Source organism: Mustela nivalis (assembly GCF_964662115.1).
Source record: "Mustela nivalis genome assembly, chromosome: 6".
Lineage (NCBI taxonomy): Eukaryota > Metazoa > Chordata > Mammalia > Carnivora > Mustelidae > Mustela > Mustela nivalis.
Genome location: NC_139025.1, coordinates 83893543 through 83913768, shown reverse-complemented (window position 1 = coordinate 83913768; position 20226 = coordinate 83893543). Strand labels below are relative to the sequence as shown.

Below are 20226 nucleotides of genomic sequence, written 5' to 3'. Positions count from 1 at the left end.
AATATAGATATGGAGCTTAGGGGTAAGATCTGGCAGGGATATAGAATTTGAAATTTGTTTTATATTAAACTTCACATAGTAAAAATAGTATTCAGACGGTAGCAAAGGACATATGATATCAAGTTCATCTTTCAGTCTCCTGTTTTCCCTCCCCCGAGCAGTCACACACCAGTATGGGGTATATTTCCAGAGGCATTCTGGACGACATTCTATGTTTTAATATCTATAAGAGTATGCATATCTTTTTCTGTAAATTTTCTTGTTTTTTAGATATATTTTTCTTTCTCTTTAAAATTTTGTTATTTTTTGTTATATATTTTATTTATTTTTGAGAATGTGTGTATATTTCTAAAGTACATGAATGACAGCATACTGTATATACCTGCTTTGTCCCTTTTCATCCTGAGGAATGTCTTTTGGATAGCACTGCACACTGGCAAATCTGCTGCTGACTCATCCTTTTTAACGGCTAATACAGTGTTTCCTTTTCCTCTTTGCATGTTAATAAATGTCATGTTTTTGCATAGATAATCTATCATATGGTATTTCTACCATTCATGTGGTAGAAAAGACAAAAAATATGGACATCTGTAAAGATATATAGGGCAGTACCTGTTCCCGTTGCCTGAGAACCTGGTCCTCCTCCTTCACTGACACCTCCGTCCCCTGGCCCTGAGGCAACAGTGCTGTTGCACAAGGGGGCTTGAATTCAGTCTTCTGCTGTTATGAACAGTGCTGCCATCCATAACTTTGTGCATGTGTCATTCTGTACATGTGCAAATATACCTAGAAGTGGACTCAAAGAGTATATGTATTTGAGATCTTAATATTGACAAGTTTTCCCTCACACAGATGTACCAATTTATACTCCCACCAGCAACAGAAGAGAGACATGTTACCCCCATGCTCTCACCAAGTTGTTATCAAATGTTTGATTTTTGCTGAGCTATCTGTTCATATCTGTAACTCATTTCTCTATTTTTTTCTTACCAATCTCTGGAGTTCTTTTGGCAATCTAGCCCTTTGTCTGATAGGAGTTACATTTGTCTCTGTTCTTGGTTCTCTTCTGACTTTGCTTATTGTGTTTGGAGCCATTCAGAAGTTTTTGTCAGTTTTTCTCTTAATTGTCTATGTTCTGATCATAATTAGAAACACATTCTTCAGATGTATATATACACAATGGAATACTATGCAGCCATCAAAAGAAATGAAATCTTGCCATTTGCAACAACTTGGATGGAACTAGAGCGTATCATGCTTAGCGAAATAAGTCAAGCAGAGAAAGACAACTATCATATGATCTCCCTGATATGAGGAAGTGGTGATGCAACATCGAGGCTTAAGTGGGTAGAAGAAGAATCAATGAAACAAGATGGGATTGGGAGGGAGACAAACCATAAGTGACTCTTACTCTTACAAAACAAACTGAGGGTTGCTGAGGGGAGGAGGGTTGGGAGAAGGGGGGTGGGGTTATGGACATTGGGGAGGGTATGTGCTTTGGTGAGTGGTGATTCACAGACCTGTACCACTGGGGATAAAAATACATGTTTATAAAAAATAAAAAATTAAAAAAAAAAAGAAATGCAGAATTGCAAACCCTACTTGAGACCTCCTGAATAAAAGTCCAAATTTAATAAAACCTTAAAAAAAAAAAAAGAAGAAACACATTCTTCATTTGAAAGTTCCAAAGAATTGCTCCTGTGATTTCTTTTGGAAATCACATGGCTTTATTTTTCATGTTTAAATCTTTTTTTTTTTTTTAAGGATTTTATTTATTTATTTGAGAGAGAGACAGTGAGAGAGAGCATGAGCGAGGAAAAGGTCAGAGGGAGAAGCAGACTCCCCACGGAGCTGGGAGCCCGATGCGGGACTCGATCCCGGGACTCCGGGATCATGACCTGAGCCGAAGGCAGTCGTCCAACCAACTGAGCCACCCAGGCGTCCCTCATGTTTAAATCTTTGATTAAAAAAAATAAAATAAATCTTTGTTAATTTTGAATGAATATATATATATATAGATAGATAGATATAGATATATATAGATATATAGATATCAAGTTGTCCCTTTAACATTTGATAGTTCCTCTGGGCAGCTCATCTCTACCAGCTTAGGATGCCAACTTTTCTTATATAAGGTTTATAATGTGTTTTACCCCCGGTTCTTCATTTTCTGAGCTTTTTCCCCTTAAATTTATGTACTTGAAAGAGAGCAGAGCGAGTGAGAGAGAACTCGAGTGAGGGGAGCAGGCAGAGAGAGAGGGAGAAGTGACTCCCCACTGAGCAGGGAGCCCGATGCGGGGCTTAGTCCCCGGACTCTGGGACCATGACCTGGACTGAAGGTAGACACTTAACTGGCTGAGCCACACAGGTGCCCTTTTCTAGAGTATTTTTTCTTGTTTACTTTTTATATGAGATTTAAAATTAGCTTAACTAGTTCATTTATAAAAACTCATTCATATTTTTAATGGGACTTTGTTAAATTTATAAACTGATTTATATTTATATTTATATTTATAAACTGAGATTTAGGGAGAAATCTCATCTTATGCGATAGAATTTCCTAACCAAGGACATAGTAAGTTCCAGCCACCTTTGTGTGTTTAAAATTTCCTTGACATGTCTCACAATTTCTTGTCAGATTTATTCCTAAGTGTTTTATTTTTTTGTTGTTACTGTTGTAACTGTATGTGTTTTATGTTATTTTTGTTACTGTTGTTTTGCCTTTGTATCTTTTGTATGGTTGTTTATTTGTATGTATGAAAGGCATTGATGTTTATTTTGTGTGTCCATATTGTTTTTTGGTCTGTTCTCTAGATCTGTACTAATACAGTAGCCACCATCATAGGTAAGCTACCTTATTTTAAATTTAATTAAAATAGAATCATAGCTTTTGCTCTTAAGTCACACAAGCCACATTTCACATGCTCAATAACCACATGTGGCTAGTGGCTACCATACTGTAGAGCCCTGCTTTCGATTTTTTTTTTAGGCATGAAACCACATAATCTGCAAGTAGAGATGGCTTCCCCATTTCCTTTCTAATTTTTGTACCAGTGTTTTCTTTTTCTTTTCTAAGTGCATTACCTAGTATTTCCAGCACAAATAAAATCATAGTGATGACAGTGACCATCCTTGTCTTCTTCCAGGCTTTAGTAGGAATGCTTCTAGTGTTTCCCTATGTAAGCTGGGTGCTAGTTTTTGAGCTGAGTTAGATCTCTTTGGCAGTACTAAGTAAGTGTCCATCTATTCCTATTTTACAGAGCATTCTTACATGGAATGGTTATTTCAGTCTTAGGAGATGATCATCTGATGGGATAATATTGAGCCATTCTTGCAGTCTGGAATCAATCCTCTAATACGTTGTGTACTTGTGCATATGCTCTATTATTTTAATGTGGTGTCAGAGTCTATTTGCCATGTCTTCAGGATTTTGCATCAGTATTTATGACTTTTTCCCCTGTAGTTTATGTTTTTGTAATAAGTTTCAGGTTTTGTTATCAGTGTTATATTTCTTTTTAGGAATAAAATGTTCCAGAATAGTTAAAAAGTAATGAAACTTTATACCTATTAAATTGTCAAAAATTAGAAAGTCAGATGTTGGCAGGACTTTTGGGAAATAGGAGTCTTATAAGACTTATAAAGTTCTTATGGTCCAGCAATGCTTGCATAGTTTATGAGGGTACATGTATGAAATTATTTATTAAAGCATTGTTTGAAGTGATAAAGAGTTGGAAACCATTTGAGAATCCATCATTGGGAGAATGGATAGATAAAATGTGGTTGATATGGGGAACCTGGTGTCTCAGTTCGATAACCGTCCAACTCTTGATTTGACCTTCATTCATGATCGCAGGGTTATGAGATCCACTTCACACTGGGCTTGGAACTTGCTTGAGATTCTTTCTCCCTCTGCTTTTCCCCGCCCCTGCCCCAGTATACGCATGCTCTCTCTCTGAAAAAAAGAAAGTGGTCTGATGAGATCAGGAGTTGATAAACAAGGCTCTTTGGCCAGACCAGGCCCTCTGCCTGATCTGATTTTGGTAAATGAAGTTTTACTGGAATATAGCCTTGCCTATTTATTTACATGTTGTCTGTGGTTATGTTTATGTTCTAATAGCAGAACTCTGAGTAGATGAAACCTACTCAAATGGTCCACAAAGCCTCAAATACTATCTAGACCTTTGCAGAAAAAGTGTGCCAATCCCTGGTTGAGATTTTTTTTATTTCTTTTGGAGTTTTTATCCTAATTTGTTAATTTCTGCCTTAAAAAAATTAATTCATTTTTCTTGTGATAATTTCTAAGTCTTGTCTTGTGGTCAGTAGTTTTGTGGAATGTGTTTGTTATTTTCTCATGATTAGATTGAAGTTATGCATTTTGGCAAGAATACCACAGTAACGATGTGCCCTTCTCATTTGGGGTTGCTAGATAAAGCAAAGAAAAACACAGGACATCCCTTAGAGTTTTAGACCAATGACAGATGATACTGTTGTGTAAGACTGTCTCCTGCAAATGCCTTATCCTTAGTACATTATAGCAGAGGGTGCTTGATGTCAATATGTCCTGTTGGTGGTGTTAACCTTGAGGTTACAGTGATGTCTAGGAGCTGTCTACTCAAAGTTACTATTTTTCTCTTTATAATTAGTAAACATTTGGCAGAGATACTTTTTTTTTAATTTAAATTTATTTATTTATAAAATAAACATATAATGTATTTTTATCCCCAGGGGTACAGGTCTGTGAATCGCCAGGTTTACATACTTCATAGCACTCACCATAGCACATACCCTCCCCAATGTCCATAACCCCAGTCCCCTTACTCAACCCTCCTCTCCCCAGCAACCCTCAGTTTGTTTTGTGTGATTAAGAGTCACTTATGGTTGGTCTCCCTCCCAACCCCATTTTGGCAGAGATACTTTTAAACTATGCAAGTATCCTGCTTTTCCTCAAGCTTTTGCCTACTAATTTGAGCATTCATCAGGGTATTTTGTTTGAAAAAAATTATTACTGTGGTTTTCTTTTAAGATTTAATTTTTTATTTGACAGAGAGAGATCACAAGTAGGCAAAGAGGCAGGCAGAGAGAGGAGAAAGCAGGCCCCCACTGAGCAGAGAGCCCAATGTAGGGCTCGATTTCAGGAACCTGATATCATGACCTGTGCTGAAGGCAGAGGCTTAACCAACTGAGCCACAGGTGTTTTAATGGCAATTAAAATGGTAATTGTTTTAATGGCAATTTTGTATTTCCCTCATTTCTTCTACATTTATTTATTTATTTTTTTAAAGATTTTATTTATTTAACAGAGAGAGAGATCACAAGTACGCAGAGAGGCAGGCAGAGAGAGAGGGGGAAGCAGGCTCCCCACTGAGCAGAGAGCCCGATGTGGGGCTCGATCTCAGAACCCTGAGATCATGACCCGAGCCGAAGGCAGAGGCTCAACCCACTGAGCCACCCAGGTGCCCCTCTTCTTCATTTATTAATTAGAATTTTTCTGTAAGGAAGTATTCTTCTCTCCTATTTATTCAGTTATTTAAGTTGTTCAGTTTTTGACTCATATATATTTTATTCTGTGGGTTATAATCTAATAGTAGCATTTTTAAAAAGGTTTTGTTTATCTGACAGAGCGAACAAGCACAAGCAGGGGGAGGGTCAGAGGGAGAAGGAAGCTCTCTGCTGAGCAGGGAGACTGACGTGGGGTTTGATCCTAGGACCATGGGATCATGACCTGGCTGAAGGTAGATGCTTAACAGCTGAGCCACCCAGGCACCCCTCTAATATTATTATTTCATTTCTCAGGTTGTTCCAGCTTTCCTTATTTGTAGTTCTTTCACATTGAGTCTTGTGCCCTTATCTCTTTCCTTTTTTTGAGCACTTTAATTCATTTATTTTTTGTTGTTGTTGTAATTCATTGTCTTTTAGTACATTCACAGAGTTATGTATCCATCACTACAATCAGTTTCAGAATATTCTCATTACCTTAGAAAGAATCCCCGTGGCCATTAGTCATCACTCCCCAAATTCATCATCCCTAGCCCTAGGTAAGCACTGCTTTCCATCTCTACGGATTTGCTTGTTCTGGACATTTTGGTCCCTTGTGACTGGCTTCTTTCACTTCACACAATGTTTTCAGGGTTGTGTTAATTTCCTACAGTTTCTGTAACAAATTACCATAAACATGGTGGCTTAAAACAACAGAAATTTATTTTCTTGGAGTTCTTAAGGCTAGGAGTCTGAAATGATGGCATCGACATGGCCATGCTTCCTTTGAAAGCTGTGGGGAAAATTCTGTTTTATGCTTCTCTCTGGGGTTCCAGCCGCTGCAGGCAATCCTTGCCTTACAACTGTACACTCCTACCTCTGCCCCTGCCCTTAAATGGCATTCTCTCTGTATGTCTCGGTTGTCTTCACTGCTTTTCTTAGAGGACACGAGTCATTGGATTTGGGGCCCACTCTAATCCTGTATGACCTCATTATAACTTGATTACGTCCAGTGTAATCCAAACAGGGTCACACTCACAAAGAGTGGTTAGGACTTTTGGAAGACAGTAACTCAACCCACCAGGGTTCTTATGCATTGTAGCATGTATCAGACTATCATTCCAGTATAATCAATAATAACACATTGTGTGAATAGGTCACATTTTACTCATTCATCAGTTGATGGACATTTATTTTTTATTTTTTTATTTTTTTAAAGATTTTATTTATTTATTTGACAGAGAGAGAGCACACACAGGCAGAGAGGCAGGCAGAGAGAGAGAGAGAGAGAGAAAGAGAGGAGGAAGCAGGCTCCCTGCTGAGCAGAGAGCCCGATGTGGGACTCGATCCCAGGATTCCGAGATCATGACCCGAGCCGAAGGCAGCGGCTTAACCCACTGAGCCACCCAGGCGCCCCAGTTGATGGACATTTAGATTGTTTTTACTTTTTGCCTATTCTGAATAATGCTGAATAATGCTATTCTAATAATGAACATTCACATTAAGTTTTGGTGTGGGAGCTGTGTGTTAGGTCTGTGGGAAAGAACTGCAAGATGTCTCTCTGCTGTAAAACTATGTGAAAGACCTAATAGATTTTTAAAATCTTGGGTATGGGTGTATCCCAACAATCTGTGCAATTCTAGGGTGTGATAGTTTAGGAGTGAATAGCGTTTGAACTCATTCATGTTTAGAGGGTGTCTGAAATTGAGAACCACGCAGATCCATCTTCACTGACCCTGAACATGGCCATAGAGAAATTGGATCTCAAAATACAGGTGGGGGATTTTTTTTTTTTTTTAATTTATTTTTTATTTTCAGCATAACAGTATTCATTATTTTTCACCACACCCAGTGCTCCATGCAATTCGTGCCCTTTATAATACCCACCACCTAGTACCCCAAACTCCCACCCCCCACCCCTTCAAAATCCTCAGATTGTTTTTCAGAGTCCATAGTCTCTCATGGTTCACCTCCCCTTCCAATTTCCCCCAACTCCCTTCTCCTCTCTAACTCCCCATGTCCTCCATGCTATTTGTTATGCTCCACAAATAAGTGAAACCATATGATAATTGACTCTCTCTGCTTGACTTATTTCACTCAGCATAATAATCTCTTCCAGTCCCGTCCATGCTGCTACAAATGTTGGGTATTTTATAAACATATATTTTTATCCCCAGGGGTACAGGTCTGTGAATCACCAGGTTTACACACTTCACAGCACTCACCAAACTCACAAAACAAACTGAGGTGGGGGATTTTTGAAGTATGTCCATATTCAAGTGGAGGTCAAAGAAGCCCAACTGAAGGAACTCCGGACTCACAGCAACAACTGTGGATTGAACAAAAGTTTTTTTTAAAGGGGCTGTTTTGAAGATTATGATTCTGACTTTGGAGGAACTATGGTGATTGGCACTAGGAGGAATCACATGTAAAATTCCTTAAATAAAGACTTATTGACTTAAAAAAAAAGTTTTGGGGGGTGCATGGGTGGCTCAGTCAGTTAAGCATCTACCTTCTGCTCAGGTCATGATCCCAGCCAGGGTCCTGGGATCGTGCTGCCAGGCTTCCTGCTCAGCAGCGAGCCTGCTTCTCCCACTGCCTGCTCCCTCCCCTGCTCATGCACCTGCATGCACCCACACGATCTCTCTCTCTGACCAATATCTTGAAAAGGAAAAAGGTTTTGTATGGACATAGTTTTTCATGATTTGGGGGTATATGCCTAGGAGTTGAGTTAATGGGTCATAGAGTAACTGCGTGTGTCAACGGTTTTAACAACTACCAAACTATTTTTCACAGAAGCTACACTATTCTAAAGTCCCACCAGCAGTATATGAGCATTGCATTTCTCCACATCCCAGCCAACACCTTTCTCTTTATTTTTTTTTATTTTTATTTTTTTACTTTTCAAACCATTAATATTTTATTTAACAGAAACAACAATTGGGACACTTTTAGAGTTTACAGTGTATTTGATACAAAAATAAGAAATTCTCCAAAATATGTATTAAAAATACAAAGTTTATGGATCTAAGGTACACAGAAAATTTGTTTTACATTTCAGTCACCCAAAACAACAGCTTGTGGTCTCCTCCAATTGCACACAGTGGGAGTGTTCTATGCCAGGAAAGGCCAGATCCGACGGCTACAGAACCAATGAGGACAGGCTGAGGGTGTCCTAAATGATGAATTTGAAACTGGCTTGCAATTTTGCCAGGATAACCAGTGGTTGCAAACAAGTTCTCATTAATTGTGGACCACCTGAATTAACAGGCTTGATCCATGTGGACAGGTCTCTTATCTTGAGGATAAGAGTAATATCCCAAATTAACCAATCATTTCCTGCAACAGCTCCAACTTTGAAGGTATTTTTTAAGCACCAATGGGCTGACATTAATGGCATCTGTTCTGATTCAAGAGATAAAATAGCCTGTTGAGTCAAAAGATCATAAAACCGGATTGTTCCATTCTTCTCTGCAACCATCAGCTTAAAACTTTCCTCAGGATGCCAGCACACACTCATTCCAGGAGAATGAAGAACAAAATGAGCTGTCTGCATTCCTTCCAAGTTCCAAATCCTGCAGGTATGATCATCACTCACTTGCAATTTCTTGGCCTTCTTTGGGATCAAACACCAAACCATTAATGAAATCTGAATGGCCCTCTAAAACCTTATACTCATTTTTATCTTGAAGATCTGAAGTAAATAATCTTATTTTCATATCAGCAGCTGAAGTACAAAATTTGATTACTGGAGGCAATGAATCAAGTCTAGTTTCTGGGCTCCATGCTATGCCATCGACCCTGACTCCATGCTGAAATGTTCGTAGTGTTTTATATTGAATTCCTTCAACATCTGCTTCTTCCTCCTGAAATGTACATATGCCAACCACCACATAATTACCGCCACCATATGCAATTAGGTTTCCTGGATCCCCACTGTCAAAGGGATTAAATTCTACCACATGCACATAATCTTCACAATCCACAGTGTAGGCAGCATTTCTTGTGGCATCTTGCTTCATCTTGTATGTCAATACTTGAGCAGTTGTAAAAATAAAATAGCCTTCTACTGGATGAGGTCACGAAACAGGTTGTCGGAAACTGGCCAGAGGAAATCTGACCTTTCTCTTTATTTAGAGTAATCCTAGTGGATGTGATAGGGCACCTCATTGTGGTTTTGATTTGCATTATCCTGATGTTTAAAGGCTTTGAGCATCTTTTCATGTGCTTACTAGCCAATTGTATGTTTTCTTTGGATAAATGTCTATTAAGATCTTTTGTCCATTTTATAACTGGGTTGTCTTTTTGTTAAGTTTAAGAATTCTTTATATATTCTAGTACCAGTCCCTTATCAATTACATGATTTGTAAAAATTATATCCCATTCTGTGTATTGTCTTTGCACTTTCTGGTAATGTCCTTTGAAGCACAAATATTTTGATGATGCTCATTTTATCTACTTATTCTTTTATTTCCTATGCTTTTGGTTTCATATCTAAGTAATTGTTGCCCAGTCCAAGGTTACAAAGATTATGCCTATATAGGCATACATGCCTCATTTTATTGTGCTTCACAGATAATGTTTTTTTTTACAAATTGAAAGCTTGTGGCAGTCCTGCATTAAGCAAGTCTCTCAGTGCTATTTTTCTAACTGCATTTGTTCACTTCATTTTGGTGATTCTTGAAATATTGCCAACTTTTTCATTATTATTATATTTTTTATGGTGATCTGTAGTCAGTGATTATGACTCACTGAAAGCTCCAATGATGGTTAGCATTTTTAAGCAGTAAAGTATTTTTTAATTAAGGTTTACGTATATATTTTTAGATATAATGATAATGCACACTTAGTAGACTACAGCATAGTGTAAACATCACTTTTTTATGCACTGGGAAACAAACTAAAATCAATTTGATTCACTTTATTCCGGTGGTCTGGAGCCAGACCTGCAATATTTCCACAATATGCCTGTATTTTCTTTTAATAGTTGTATAGTTTTAGTTTCTACATTTAGGTTTTGGATCCATTTTCAATTAAGATTTGTATATATTGAGCCAAAATTAGGGGTCATATTTCATTCTTTTGCATGTGAATATCTAGCTGTCCCAGAACCATTTGTTCAAACAACTATTGTTTACTCATTGAATTGTCTTGGCACCCTTGTTGAAGATAAACTGACCATCAGTGTAGGGATTTATTTCTGGACTCTGAATTTTATCCCATTGAATTATATGTCTGTTCTTAGGCCAGTTCCACTGTCTTGATTACTGTAACTTTGTAGTAAAGTTTGAGGTCAGAAAGTGTGCAACTTGGTTCCTTTGCAAGATTGTTTGGCTATTCTGTGTTCCTTGAATTTTCATGTGAATTTTAGGAATCAGCTTATCAATTTCTGCAAAGAAGTCAGGTGAGATTTGGGTTTGGATTGCACTGATTCTGTATGTCAATTTGGGATATATTAAACACCTTAACAGTAATGTCTTTTGATCCATGAACACGGCCTAGCTTTCCTTCTATTCAGGTCTTTGCTTTTGGCAGTGTTTTATAGTTTTCAGAGTAGGAGTTTTGAATTTTTTTTGTTAAATTTATTCTTAAGCATTTTATTCCCTTGATGCTATTATAAATGGAATTTCAAAAAAGATTTATTTATGTATTTGAGAGAGAGGGAAAGGGAAGGAGAAAGGGAGGGAGGGATGGGAGGAACAGAGTCCCCAGCAGACTCCCCACTGAGCTCGAGCCCAATGCAGGGTTCCATCTCAGGACTCTGAGATCATGACCAGAGCCAAAATCAGCAGTTGGACACTTAGGCAAATAAGCCATCCAGGCATTTTTTTCTTAAATTTTTTTTTCTTAATTTCATTTTCAGTTTGTTCATTGCTACTCTACAGAAATACAGTTGATTTTTGTATATTCATCTTGTCTCCTGTACACTTACTGAACTAGTTCTAATAGTTTTCTAGCAGATTCCTTAGGTTATTCTGTACCAGCTCATAGCATCTGCCTTTGTTGTTTTTTTCTTGCCCAATTGCCTCAGTAGAATCTCCAGTTCAATGCTGAATAGAAATGCTCTGAGAGCATACATCCTTGTTTCTGACTTTAGGAAAAAACCATCCAGCCTTTCACCATTAAGTATGTTGTTAACTGTGTGTATTTTGTGGATAATCTTTATCAGGTAGAGGTAATTCCTTTCCAGTCCTAGTTTGTTGAGTGTTGTTTTTTTTTTTTTTTTTTTGTAAAAATTTTATTTATTTGACAGAAATTACAGATAGGCAGAACAGAAGCAGGCAGGGGGTAGGGGGGTGGGAAGCAGGCTCCCCGCTGAGCAGACAGCCTGATATGGGACTTGATCCCAGGACCCTGAGACCATGACCTGAGCCGAAGGCAGAGGCTTTAACCCACTGAGCCACCCAGGTGCCTTGTTTAATATTTTTATCACGAAAAGGTGTTGAATTTAGTCAGATGCTTTTTCTGCATCTATTGAGATGATAGTGTGGATTTTTTCCTTTATTAACATGTTGTATTGCATGATTGATTTTTGTATGTTGAACTAACTATATCCCAGGAATGTTGTATACTTGGTCATGTGTATATTTCTCTTTCTGTGATGCTAGATTCAGTCTCCTAATTTTTGTTGGCAATTCTGTGTCTCTATGCAAAAGGGATATTTATCTGTAATTTACCTCTGATGTCTTTGGTTTTGTGTCAGGGACTTACAGAATGACTTATGAAGTATACCCTCTTCTGTTTTTGGGAAGGATTTGTGAAGCATTGGTGTTAATTCTTTAAATGTTTCGTAGATTTGAAGCTAATGAAGCTGATCTTGTGAAATTTTCTTTATGGGAATTTTTTTGTTTACTAATTTAGTATCTCATTAAATGTTCAAATATTCTATTTCTTCTTGAGTCAGGTTTGGTAGTTCCTGTCTTTCTAGTGATTTGTCCATTTCATCTAAGTTATCTAATTTATTGGTGTATAATTGTTATAGCATTCATTTATCATTTTTTCATTGTTGTGAATATTTAAAGCTAAAAATTTCTATTCAAGCCCTGCTTTAGTTATATCCCATAAATTATTTTTATCGATTTTTAAATAATTTTGCAATTTCAGTTTGTAATTCTTCCTTGATCCAGTTGTTGTTAAGAGGTTTGTGGTGGTTTTTTTTTTTTTTTTTAAGATTATTTATTTATTTATTTGACAGAGAGATCCCAAGTAGGCAGAGAGGCAGGCAGGGAGGAGGCAGGGAGAGCAGGCTCCCTGCTGAGCAGAGAGCCCGATGGATGCAGAGCCTGATCCCAGGACCCTGAGACCATGACCTGAGCTGAAGGCAGAGGCTTAACCCACTGAGCCACCCAGGCGCCCCAGCTGTTAAGAGTTTTTAAAAACTTTTTGTAGAAAGGCTCTTGTGTTTTCTGATTTTGCTAAGCATTTTTGTTGTGTGTTTGAGTATGTATGATTTCAGACAAATGTGATTTCTATTTTTTTAATTTGTTGAGGTTTTTTTTGTTATGAATATTCCCATGGACATCTAAAAAAATTTTTTTTATTATCGTGTGGTTTATATGTTCTCTGCATTGAGGGTGAATATGTGTGTCTTTTTTCTGATAGTCTGGAAGTTTTGAAAAAAATTCTTTTCACGATCACTTTTGTATCTTTATATAATCTTTATTACTAGATTTAGCAGTTTTCTTTTCACCCTGGTGATAAAACATGAGGAAACCAGTGTATTTCCACCTTGTCTTTTTTTTTTTTTTACAGTATTTCTACATTGTTTATAATGTTTGCATGCATAGAGATGTTCTTACGCTAGATTAAATGGACTCTGCTCACCTCTAGTGATTAGCCCAGCATTCTGTAGTCCACCATGGCAATCCCTCCCCCGTAATTTCTTCAGAAAGGCTCACGAGCACCTTCTCTAGGGTCTCTGAGTTCATATTTGAAAGTGTTTGTTTATTGCTTTTATACTTACACGAAAGAACATCTGTTCTTTGCTAGGTCAAAGGATATGTACATTTTTAATTTAAAATACATGGTAAATATTTCCACAGTATGCCAGTTTACACTCCTAAGTAATACCTGCCCACTGTGCTAAAGGTTATTTTCTTCAGTCTTTGCCAGGGTGAGAGGCATAGAATACAACCTTCATTTTAGTCTTGGCTTGCAGTTTGGTTCTGCCCTTGTGTCAGAGATCGCACGCCTTGTAAGGTACTTCAGACCCTTTGTCTTTGTTCTCGGGGCTACTGGATTATGTCCCCCTCTCAACCCCGCCATTAGTCTTTTTGGTTTTGGAGGCCCTTGTTATATAAAGGAAATTACCCGTTTGTGTCATATGAGATACCAGTGGGTTTTTTCCTAGATGAGTCGTGTGTTTGTTTTTATTTTGTTAATGACATTTATTACTACTAGGAAAATGTTAATTTTATGTTCGTCAGTCTTTAGTTTCATGGCTTCTGTTTAGTTTCATGCCGTTTAGGAGGGCATAGCCCCACTATGAGATAATTTTTTAAATTTTTATTGTTCTGTAGTAATAATAAGTTTTCCTCCACTCCATATATTTTTGAGCCACAAATCCTAAAGAGTATGTATTGGCATGATGTATGAAATGGGTCTCTGCTATAGCCTTTTTTTCACATGGCACCCAGTTGACTCAGCAATATTTATTGATCCATGGATCAATGTTTATTGATCCACTTATTGGTCCATAGGTATTTATTTTTTGAAGTCATCAGCGTAGCAGTGGGAGAAGACAGAATTCCCCAGGAGTATATTATTGAGGGAAAAAAGAGGGCCTACGCCTGAGTCTTGAAAGAATCCTAGAGTATCAGTTTTTGTTTGTGGAGGGTGAGCCAACCCAGGAAATTGGGAAGGAGCACCGCAGAGATAGGGAGCCAGGAAAGAGCCAGGGCACTCCGGAATGGAGTATCTCAAGTGGAAGGGAGAGGCTGGCTGAGTGGAAGTTCTCTGAGAGAACTTCCTGAGAGAACTCTGAGTAAGATGGGGCCTGGAACTGTGGATCAGATCTAGCCACATGGATGTCACAGGAACCTGGGTGATTTACTGTTTGGCGGAGTGGTGAGGCAGGTGCTAGGTTTAAGTGGGTTCAAAAGGGAGTAAAAGGTGGGAGATGGCAAATGGTGACAGTTGTTTCAAGAAGCGTATCTGTGGGTGGGAGAGCAAAGACCCCTGTGAGGAAGGTTTTTAATGGGTTTGCATACTTAAATGCTTATAGGAAGCATTCAGCGAAGCAGGTGAGGCAGAGGCAACAGGTGAAGGAGGAGACGATCAGCAGTGGAAAGTTCCCAAGAAGAGGGCACAAGACCTCAGTCTGAGACAGAGGGACCCGCCTAAAGTAGGAGAGACCACTTGTAATGTTGCAGCAGGAGGAATGGAGGCAAGGATGGAGGTGGAACTGTCTGTGTTCACCTCTTCTTGTCTTAGAGTAGCAACAGGTTAAGAACTGATGATAGAGGTTGGTGCCTCTAGATGGATGATGTCTGTTAGGTCCAGCAGGAGTCAAGGTCATGTCCTTGAGTTGCTGGCTGAGATAAAGGTGGAAGGAACATATTGCAGATCCAGAGGATCATCCCCATCTGGTTCCAAATTAGGACCTTTGGTTTAGTCGCCGTATGGGGCGTAGCGGGGCGGGGTGGAGCGCGTGTGGAGGCACCAGGGTCAGGCTTCTCATAGCCCGTCGCTTTTCCTCCCCCTCTCCTGCTTTCTGCTTGGGCTTTGTTTGCTATCCCACTGATCCCAGCTCTAGCCATGGCCACAATGGTAAAAAGCCCTCCCACTCCCACACCCACTGATGCTCTCTGCTGGGTCTTCTGAGCTCCGCGTCTGTTCTGGTTCCTTTTGGGAACTCTCCTACAAGCCATCTTTGAGCCTATGGCTTGAAGCATAAGGGGAGATCATCCAGGGACAGGTTTCTATTGCTCTCAACTTCTTGGGGGGGGGGGCTTCCAGCCTTCTGTAATCCCAGCAGGGAAGATCTTTTACGATTGAGCCTTTGTGTTGGAAACTGTTGGCACAGTTCAGAGTTGGAGGAGATAATTCTGCATGGGCTTTCTGGTGCTCTGCTTTTCTCTTTATCTGCCTTTGCTCTGATCCTGAGTATTTTCTTTTTTGCAGGGGGACATAAACTTGCCTGATTCCAGTGACTCCTGGATAGGGGATGTTCGGGGCAGTTCCACAGTGAGGAACAGTCACCTGAGTCTGGCTGGGTCCACCTGGAAGAGCTTAGCTTACAGTGAGTGGAGGGGGCTGAGGGCACATAGCTACCTGCCTGGTCTGGGGACTTTGGGGGCTGAGGTCTCCTAGATCCTAGGGAGTCACTGGCCTGAGGTTATCAGCCCCCAGTCACTGTCCCTCAGGAGGCTGTTGCTGCTCTGATGCCTGGATAATCATGCTGTCTCACAGCCTCTGCCCATTCATCGTAGGCCACAGAACCTCCCTGGGCAGCTGCTGCTGTTCTCCATCCAGCCTCTCCAGCCTGGGGACCTGCTTCTCCTCCTCCTATCAGGACTTGGCCAAGCACATCATAGACCTCTCTGTTGCTGATGTGAGGAACTGTTCCACTTTTCCCCGTGGTTCCTTTATCAGACCTGTGCTGGGTGGGGAGGAAGGGAAAAGAGGGAAAGAGCAGGGCACTTGAGGGCCGCATGGCTGCTAGTGGCTCTCCTTGACAGAAGGGGTATTGGGTGCATGCTGGCTGGAGTGACTGGCTAATCCAAGGGTCTGGTTTGTCCTGTGCCTGCTAATGTGGGTGTGATCGCTGTGTCTCCAGGTGATGGCTGCTTGCTCTGATAATCTGCACAACCTTTTCAGCGGCCAGGCAGCAGCTGGCTGGAAGTAAGTGCCTTTGCCCAGCATCTTGTCCTAGCCTGCTGGCTGTCCTTTTGGTCCTCTCTCTTTTCCCTTCTCTGCCCTGGCTTCCTTGAGCCCCTCTCCCCAAGCTGCGACTCTCTGACCCTGGAGCCCAGCTTTTACCTCTTCTTCCTCTTCCTTACCCTTGGTGTTCCCCAGCTATCAGGGTGAGGAGCAGGAGGTCCAGCTTTACTACAAGATGTTTTCTTCTACTCGGCATGGCTTCCTGGGGGCAAGCGTGGTGTCCCAGCCACTGTCTCATGTGTGGGCAGCTGTGAGTGATCCGACCCTGTGGCCGCTGTACCACAAACCCATCCAGACAGCAAGGCTGCATCAGCGTGTGACCAACAGCATCAACCTGGGTGAGCCCGGGGAAGGCTTCCCGTGGGCTGTGGCCAGGGACAGAGGGAGCAGGGCTGGAGGCAGCCCTCTTGGGAGGCCAGATGCTCAGATGACCTTTGGATCACTCAGGCTGCAGAACGATGGGATATCGGGGGTGCTTCTGGGCTGGGAAGTCTGTACACACACCTCCTGACTCTCCGCATTCCTGACCCTCCAGTATACTTGGTGTGCAATACCACCCTGTGTGGCCTGAAGCAGCCCCGGGATTTCTGCTGCGTCTGCGTGGAAGCCAAAGAAGTGCCTGTCTTGCTGATGGTAAAGATATTATGGGCAGAACTTGGGCTGGGGTGCTGTGAGAGGCCGTCATCGTGGGCATCAGGACCTCTGAACAAAGGAAGTTTGGGCAGGCATGACGATAGCTTAGAGGCTGGCTTCACTGGAGCCTGTCCCTGTCTGACCCTTGTCACTCTCTGTCCCCAGGGACACCTGTCTGTCATGGCAGCTCAGTCTGTTTATGACACATCCATGCCGAGACCCAGGAGGGAGATGGTCCGAGGGGAGATCCTGCCTAGTGCCTGGGTTCTACAGCCTGTCACTGTGGAAGGAAAGGAGATGACCAGAGTCATCTACTTGGTCCAGGTGATCCTCCCTGTGTGGCTGGCTACGTGGAATGCCTTGGTTTGACCCTGGCACCCCATGGGAGTTTGCTCTTTAGCTGCTTGTCACCCTTCAGTGCCCAGGCCCTATGTCCCAAGAGCCAGAGACGTGGGCTTCTTGGGTCACAGTAAGGGGGTGGTCTCTGGGGAATTAAGGCAGGAGGGGGCAAAGTTGCTCAGTCACCAAAGAGCTCAGCAGCCTTCAGCCTCTCTGTTGCCAGTGTCCTCAGGAAATAGTCGTGGCAAGGGAGGAGCAGCAGCCTCAGCAGAGCAGAGTGAGCATGACCTGGGCTGTTTCTTTCCTCTCTACTCCCAGTTCCCCACCATGACCTTCAGTAGCGGGAGGGGAAGCCCATGCCAAGATCTGAATAGCAGAGCACAGAGGCCTGTAAACTCTGGAACTGCAGGCAGTCGGAGGAGATTTTCCCATTACGACAGCCCCGGGTGGCTCCTTGTGTTCATCAGGAATGGAACATCTGCATCTGTTCACACCTTTAACTCTCCTCTCTGCTTAATTTCAGGTAGAACTTGGCGCACCAGGCTTTCCCCATCAGCTCCTGAGCTCCTTCATCAAACAGCAGCCGCTGGTGATAGCCAGACTGGCTTCCTTCCTTGGTAGTTAGCATCATACCGTCAAGATGGTGCTGCAGAGCTGCAGGCCCAGGATGCGCCAGTGACACTAGGGTGGCTCTCATCACTCTGTCCTGGGATGCAAGGAGAGGCAAGTCTACCAGCTGTGGCTGACCAAGCAGATAGCACTCAGAGTGGCCAGCAAAGCCCCAACAGTACTTGGGTCACAGCTGGGGCCTCTGCAGAGCAAGGGGACCTGAGCTTTTGACCCTGGCTGGCCAGAGTGAATGAAGCTCAACTCACTGTTTTGGACTCCTTACCTTTCTTTCCTGCCCCTGGGACCCGGTGGCAGATAAGTTGCTTGAAGACCAGGATTGGACGCAGCCAACAGAACTGGGGAAGGGCTGGTCTCTGGCACCATGCTTCCTGGCTCTGGCCCAGCCCTCGGGCAGGGAGGGAAGCAAGCAGCCATTGGCCAGCACTGCTCGGAATCTGCCTCCAGTGTTCAACTCCACTGCGGGATGGAGTGTTAGAAAATAGCAAACCAGAAAAAGGGTTTAAAAAAACAGCTGCACAAACCACAACAGTGTTTCAGAATTGTTTCTCCTTTGGTTTTTTACAAAATGCCTTATTATTAATTTTTGTATTTTCCCCCCTTTCCTTTCCCTCACAGGAGAGGACATTTGGGTCTTTGCCTCATTCAAAGTATTGAGCAATGCTCAGTCTTGGAGCCATCACTCCAGAGCTCAAATGGGAAGACCACTGTAGAAGCAGGTTGGACAGATTTGGAGTCATGAAGGGGAATCTAGGTCTTTGAGGAGGGGTAGGGATGAGCAGCTAGTTGTTGGCTGCTATCCACACAAGAGGAATTTTAAAAAGCTGAAAAGTTGCTTTTTGAAGACTGGAGAGAAGATACTAGAACTCCTAGAGGAAGTACATGACTTGTTAGGAGGAAACTCAGTTCCATTCCTCACCTCCCTCAGGGCCTTGGTGCCAGCCTTCAGTGGTCTCTTGGGCATCCTGCTACTGGGGTAGGATGGGCTATTCTAGGAGGGGCTGGGAATGGGCTTGGTTTTCTTGTACCTCAGCCTGGCTGAACTTGAGCTTTGAGTTTGCCATATGGTGATGTGGAAGTGGTTGGGGTGGGAGAGAGTCCCACCTTCCATTCTGGTGCCCAGAGTCTTTGGTGGAAGAGGGCAACCATATGGGGTTGGAAAAGATGTGGTGAAAAGGTTCCTGTATGGTACAGTGCAGAGATTTCTTTAGAAGTGTTCGCAGGATTTTCTTTATCTTTTACCTCAGATTGTTACTTATGTAAAACTGAAGGCTTTTTAAATTGCCTTTAAGTGTATTTTTCTGGTTAATTTTTTTTTGTATATTTAACACCCTATTTATGTACTCCCATCTCTGTTCATTGAAAGAGTATACTTGTAAATTAGAAGTCCTTGGTGTCCTTTCATTTAGTGAAGACTCCTGTATCATTTGAGTTCAGAATTTAGCCTGGAGATGATGACAGCAACACCTCCTCATGGCCCAGTCTGAAGATATATGGTTCATACAAATACACTGAGCTCTTCCCATGAGCTCAGCACAACTCTGCTCGAACAGCAACCTGATCAGTTGCCCAACTGTAGCCAGCTGTAGCCCAGATATACAAATGAGAGAGGATACCAGAGCAGTTACTCATGCAACAGCAACCACAACCCCCTGGAAAGAAGCTCTTTAACAGGTGAGCACCTCTGGGCTTCTGGGCAGAGCTGGCAATGGGAATCCGATCATATGGGTCACTAAGAGGCGACAGACACTATTCCCCTTACCGTTAGAGCCACATACCTGGCCTGAGTCAGCAATCTCAGGAATATCAACTGAGGCTGATGTTGGATTCAAGGTAGTCCAGGGCCCCAGCTCTAAATGATGATGAGGAAGTCATATTTTGGTTTCGATGCAGGGGTGAGGGGGGGCTCTCAGGCTCTTCAGAATCACCTGAGTTTCTGACTGAGTGGGCCTGGACAGGGGCCAACACATGTGTATTTCTAGGAAGTCCGAGGTGATCCTGAGGCTGCTGGTCTGGGGACCACACTTTGAAAACCACTGTTTTAGACAGTTCGCAACCAGCAGATACATCGAAAAGGACCTAATTCGTTCACTAGTTTACGAGCTGCCTGTGATTCCTAAGTTTATCTTATTGCCTAGAGAGTGGGCCTTTAAGGTTCACACAGGCCCAGGCGCCTGGGTGGCTCAGTGGGTTAGGGCCACTGCCTTCGGCTCAGGTCATGGTCTCAGGGTCCTGGGATCGAGTCCCACATCAGGTTCTCTGCTTAGCGGG

At 41.9% G+C, this 20226-nt stretch overlaps 1 protein-coding gene and 1 pseudogene across 2 annotated transcripts in view; one reads left to right on the top strand and one right to left on the bottom strand.

Annotated features, from left to right (window-relative positions):
• The window catches only part of STARD9 (StAR related lipid transfer domain containing 9), a 129156-nt gene extending 109815 nt beyond the window's left edge, over positions 1-19341 (top strand). Inside the window, exons 27-33 of the mRNA XM_082735356.1 lie at positions 15598-15715; positions 15906-16027; positions 16253-16317; positions 16492-16694; positions 16892-16989; positions 17155-17313; positions 17852-19341. Of these exons, the coding sequence (XP_082591482.1) occupies positions 15598-15715; positions 15906-16027; positions 16253-16317; positions 16492-16694; positions 16892-16989; positions 17155-17313; positions 17852-17953 (867 nt within the window). The 3' untranslated portion in view covers positions 17954-19341. The remainder of the gene's footprint in view (positions 1-15597; positions 15716-15905; positions 16028-16252; positions 16318-16491; positions 16695-16891; positions 16990-17154; positions 17314-17851) is intronic.
• LOC309867096 (nucleoporin Nup37 pseudogene) lies at positions 8348-9588 on the bottom strand (annotated as a pseudogene). Its single transcript has one exon. The product of its transcript is annotated as a nucleoporin Nup37 pseudogene (transcript).
• Positions 19342-20226: the final 885 nt, after the last annotated feature.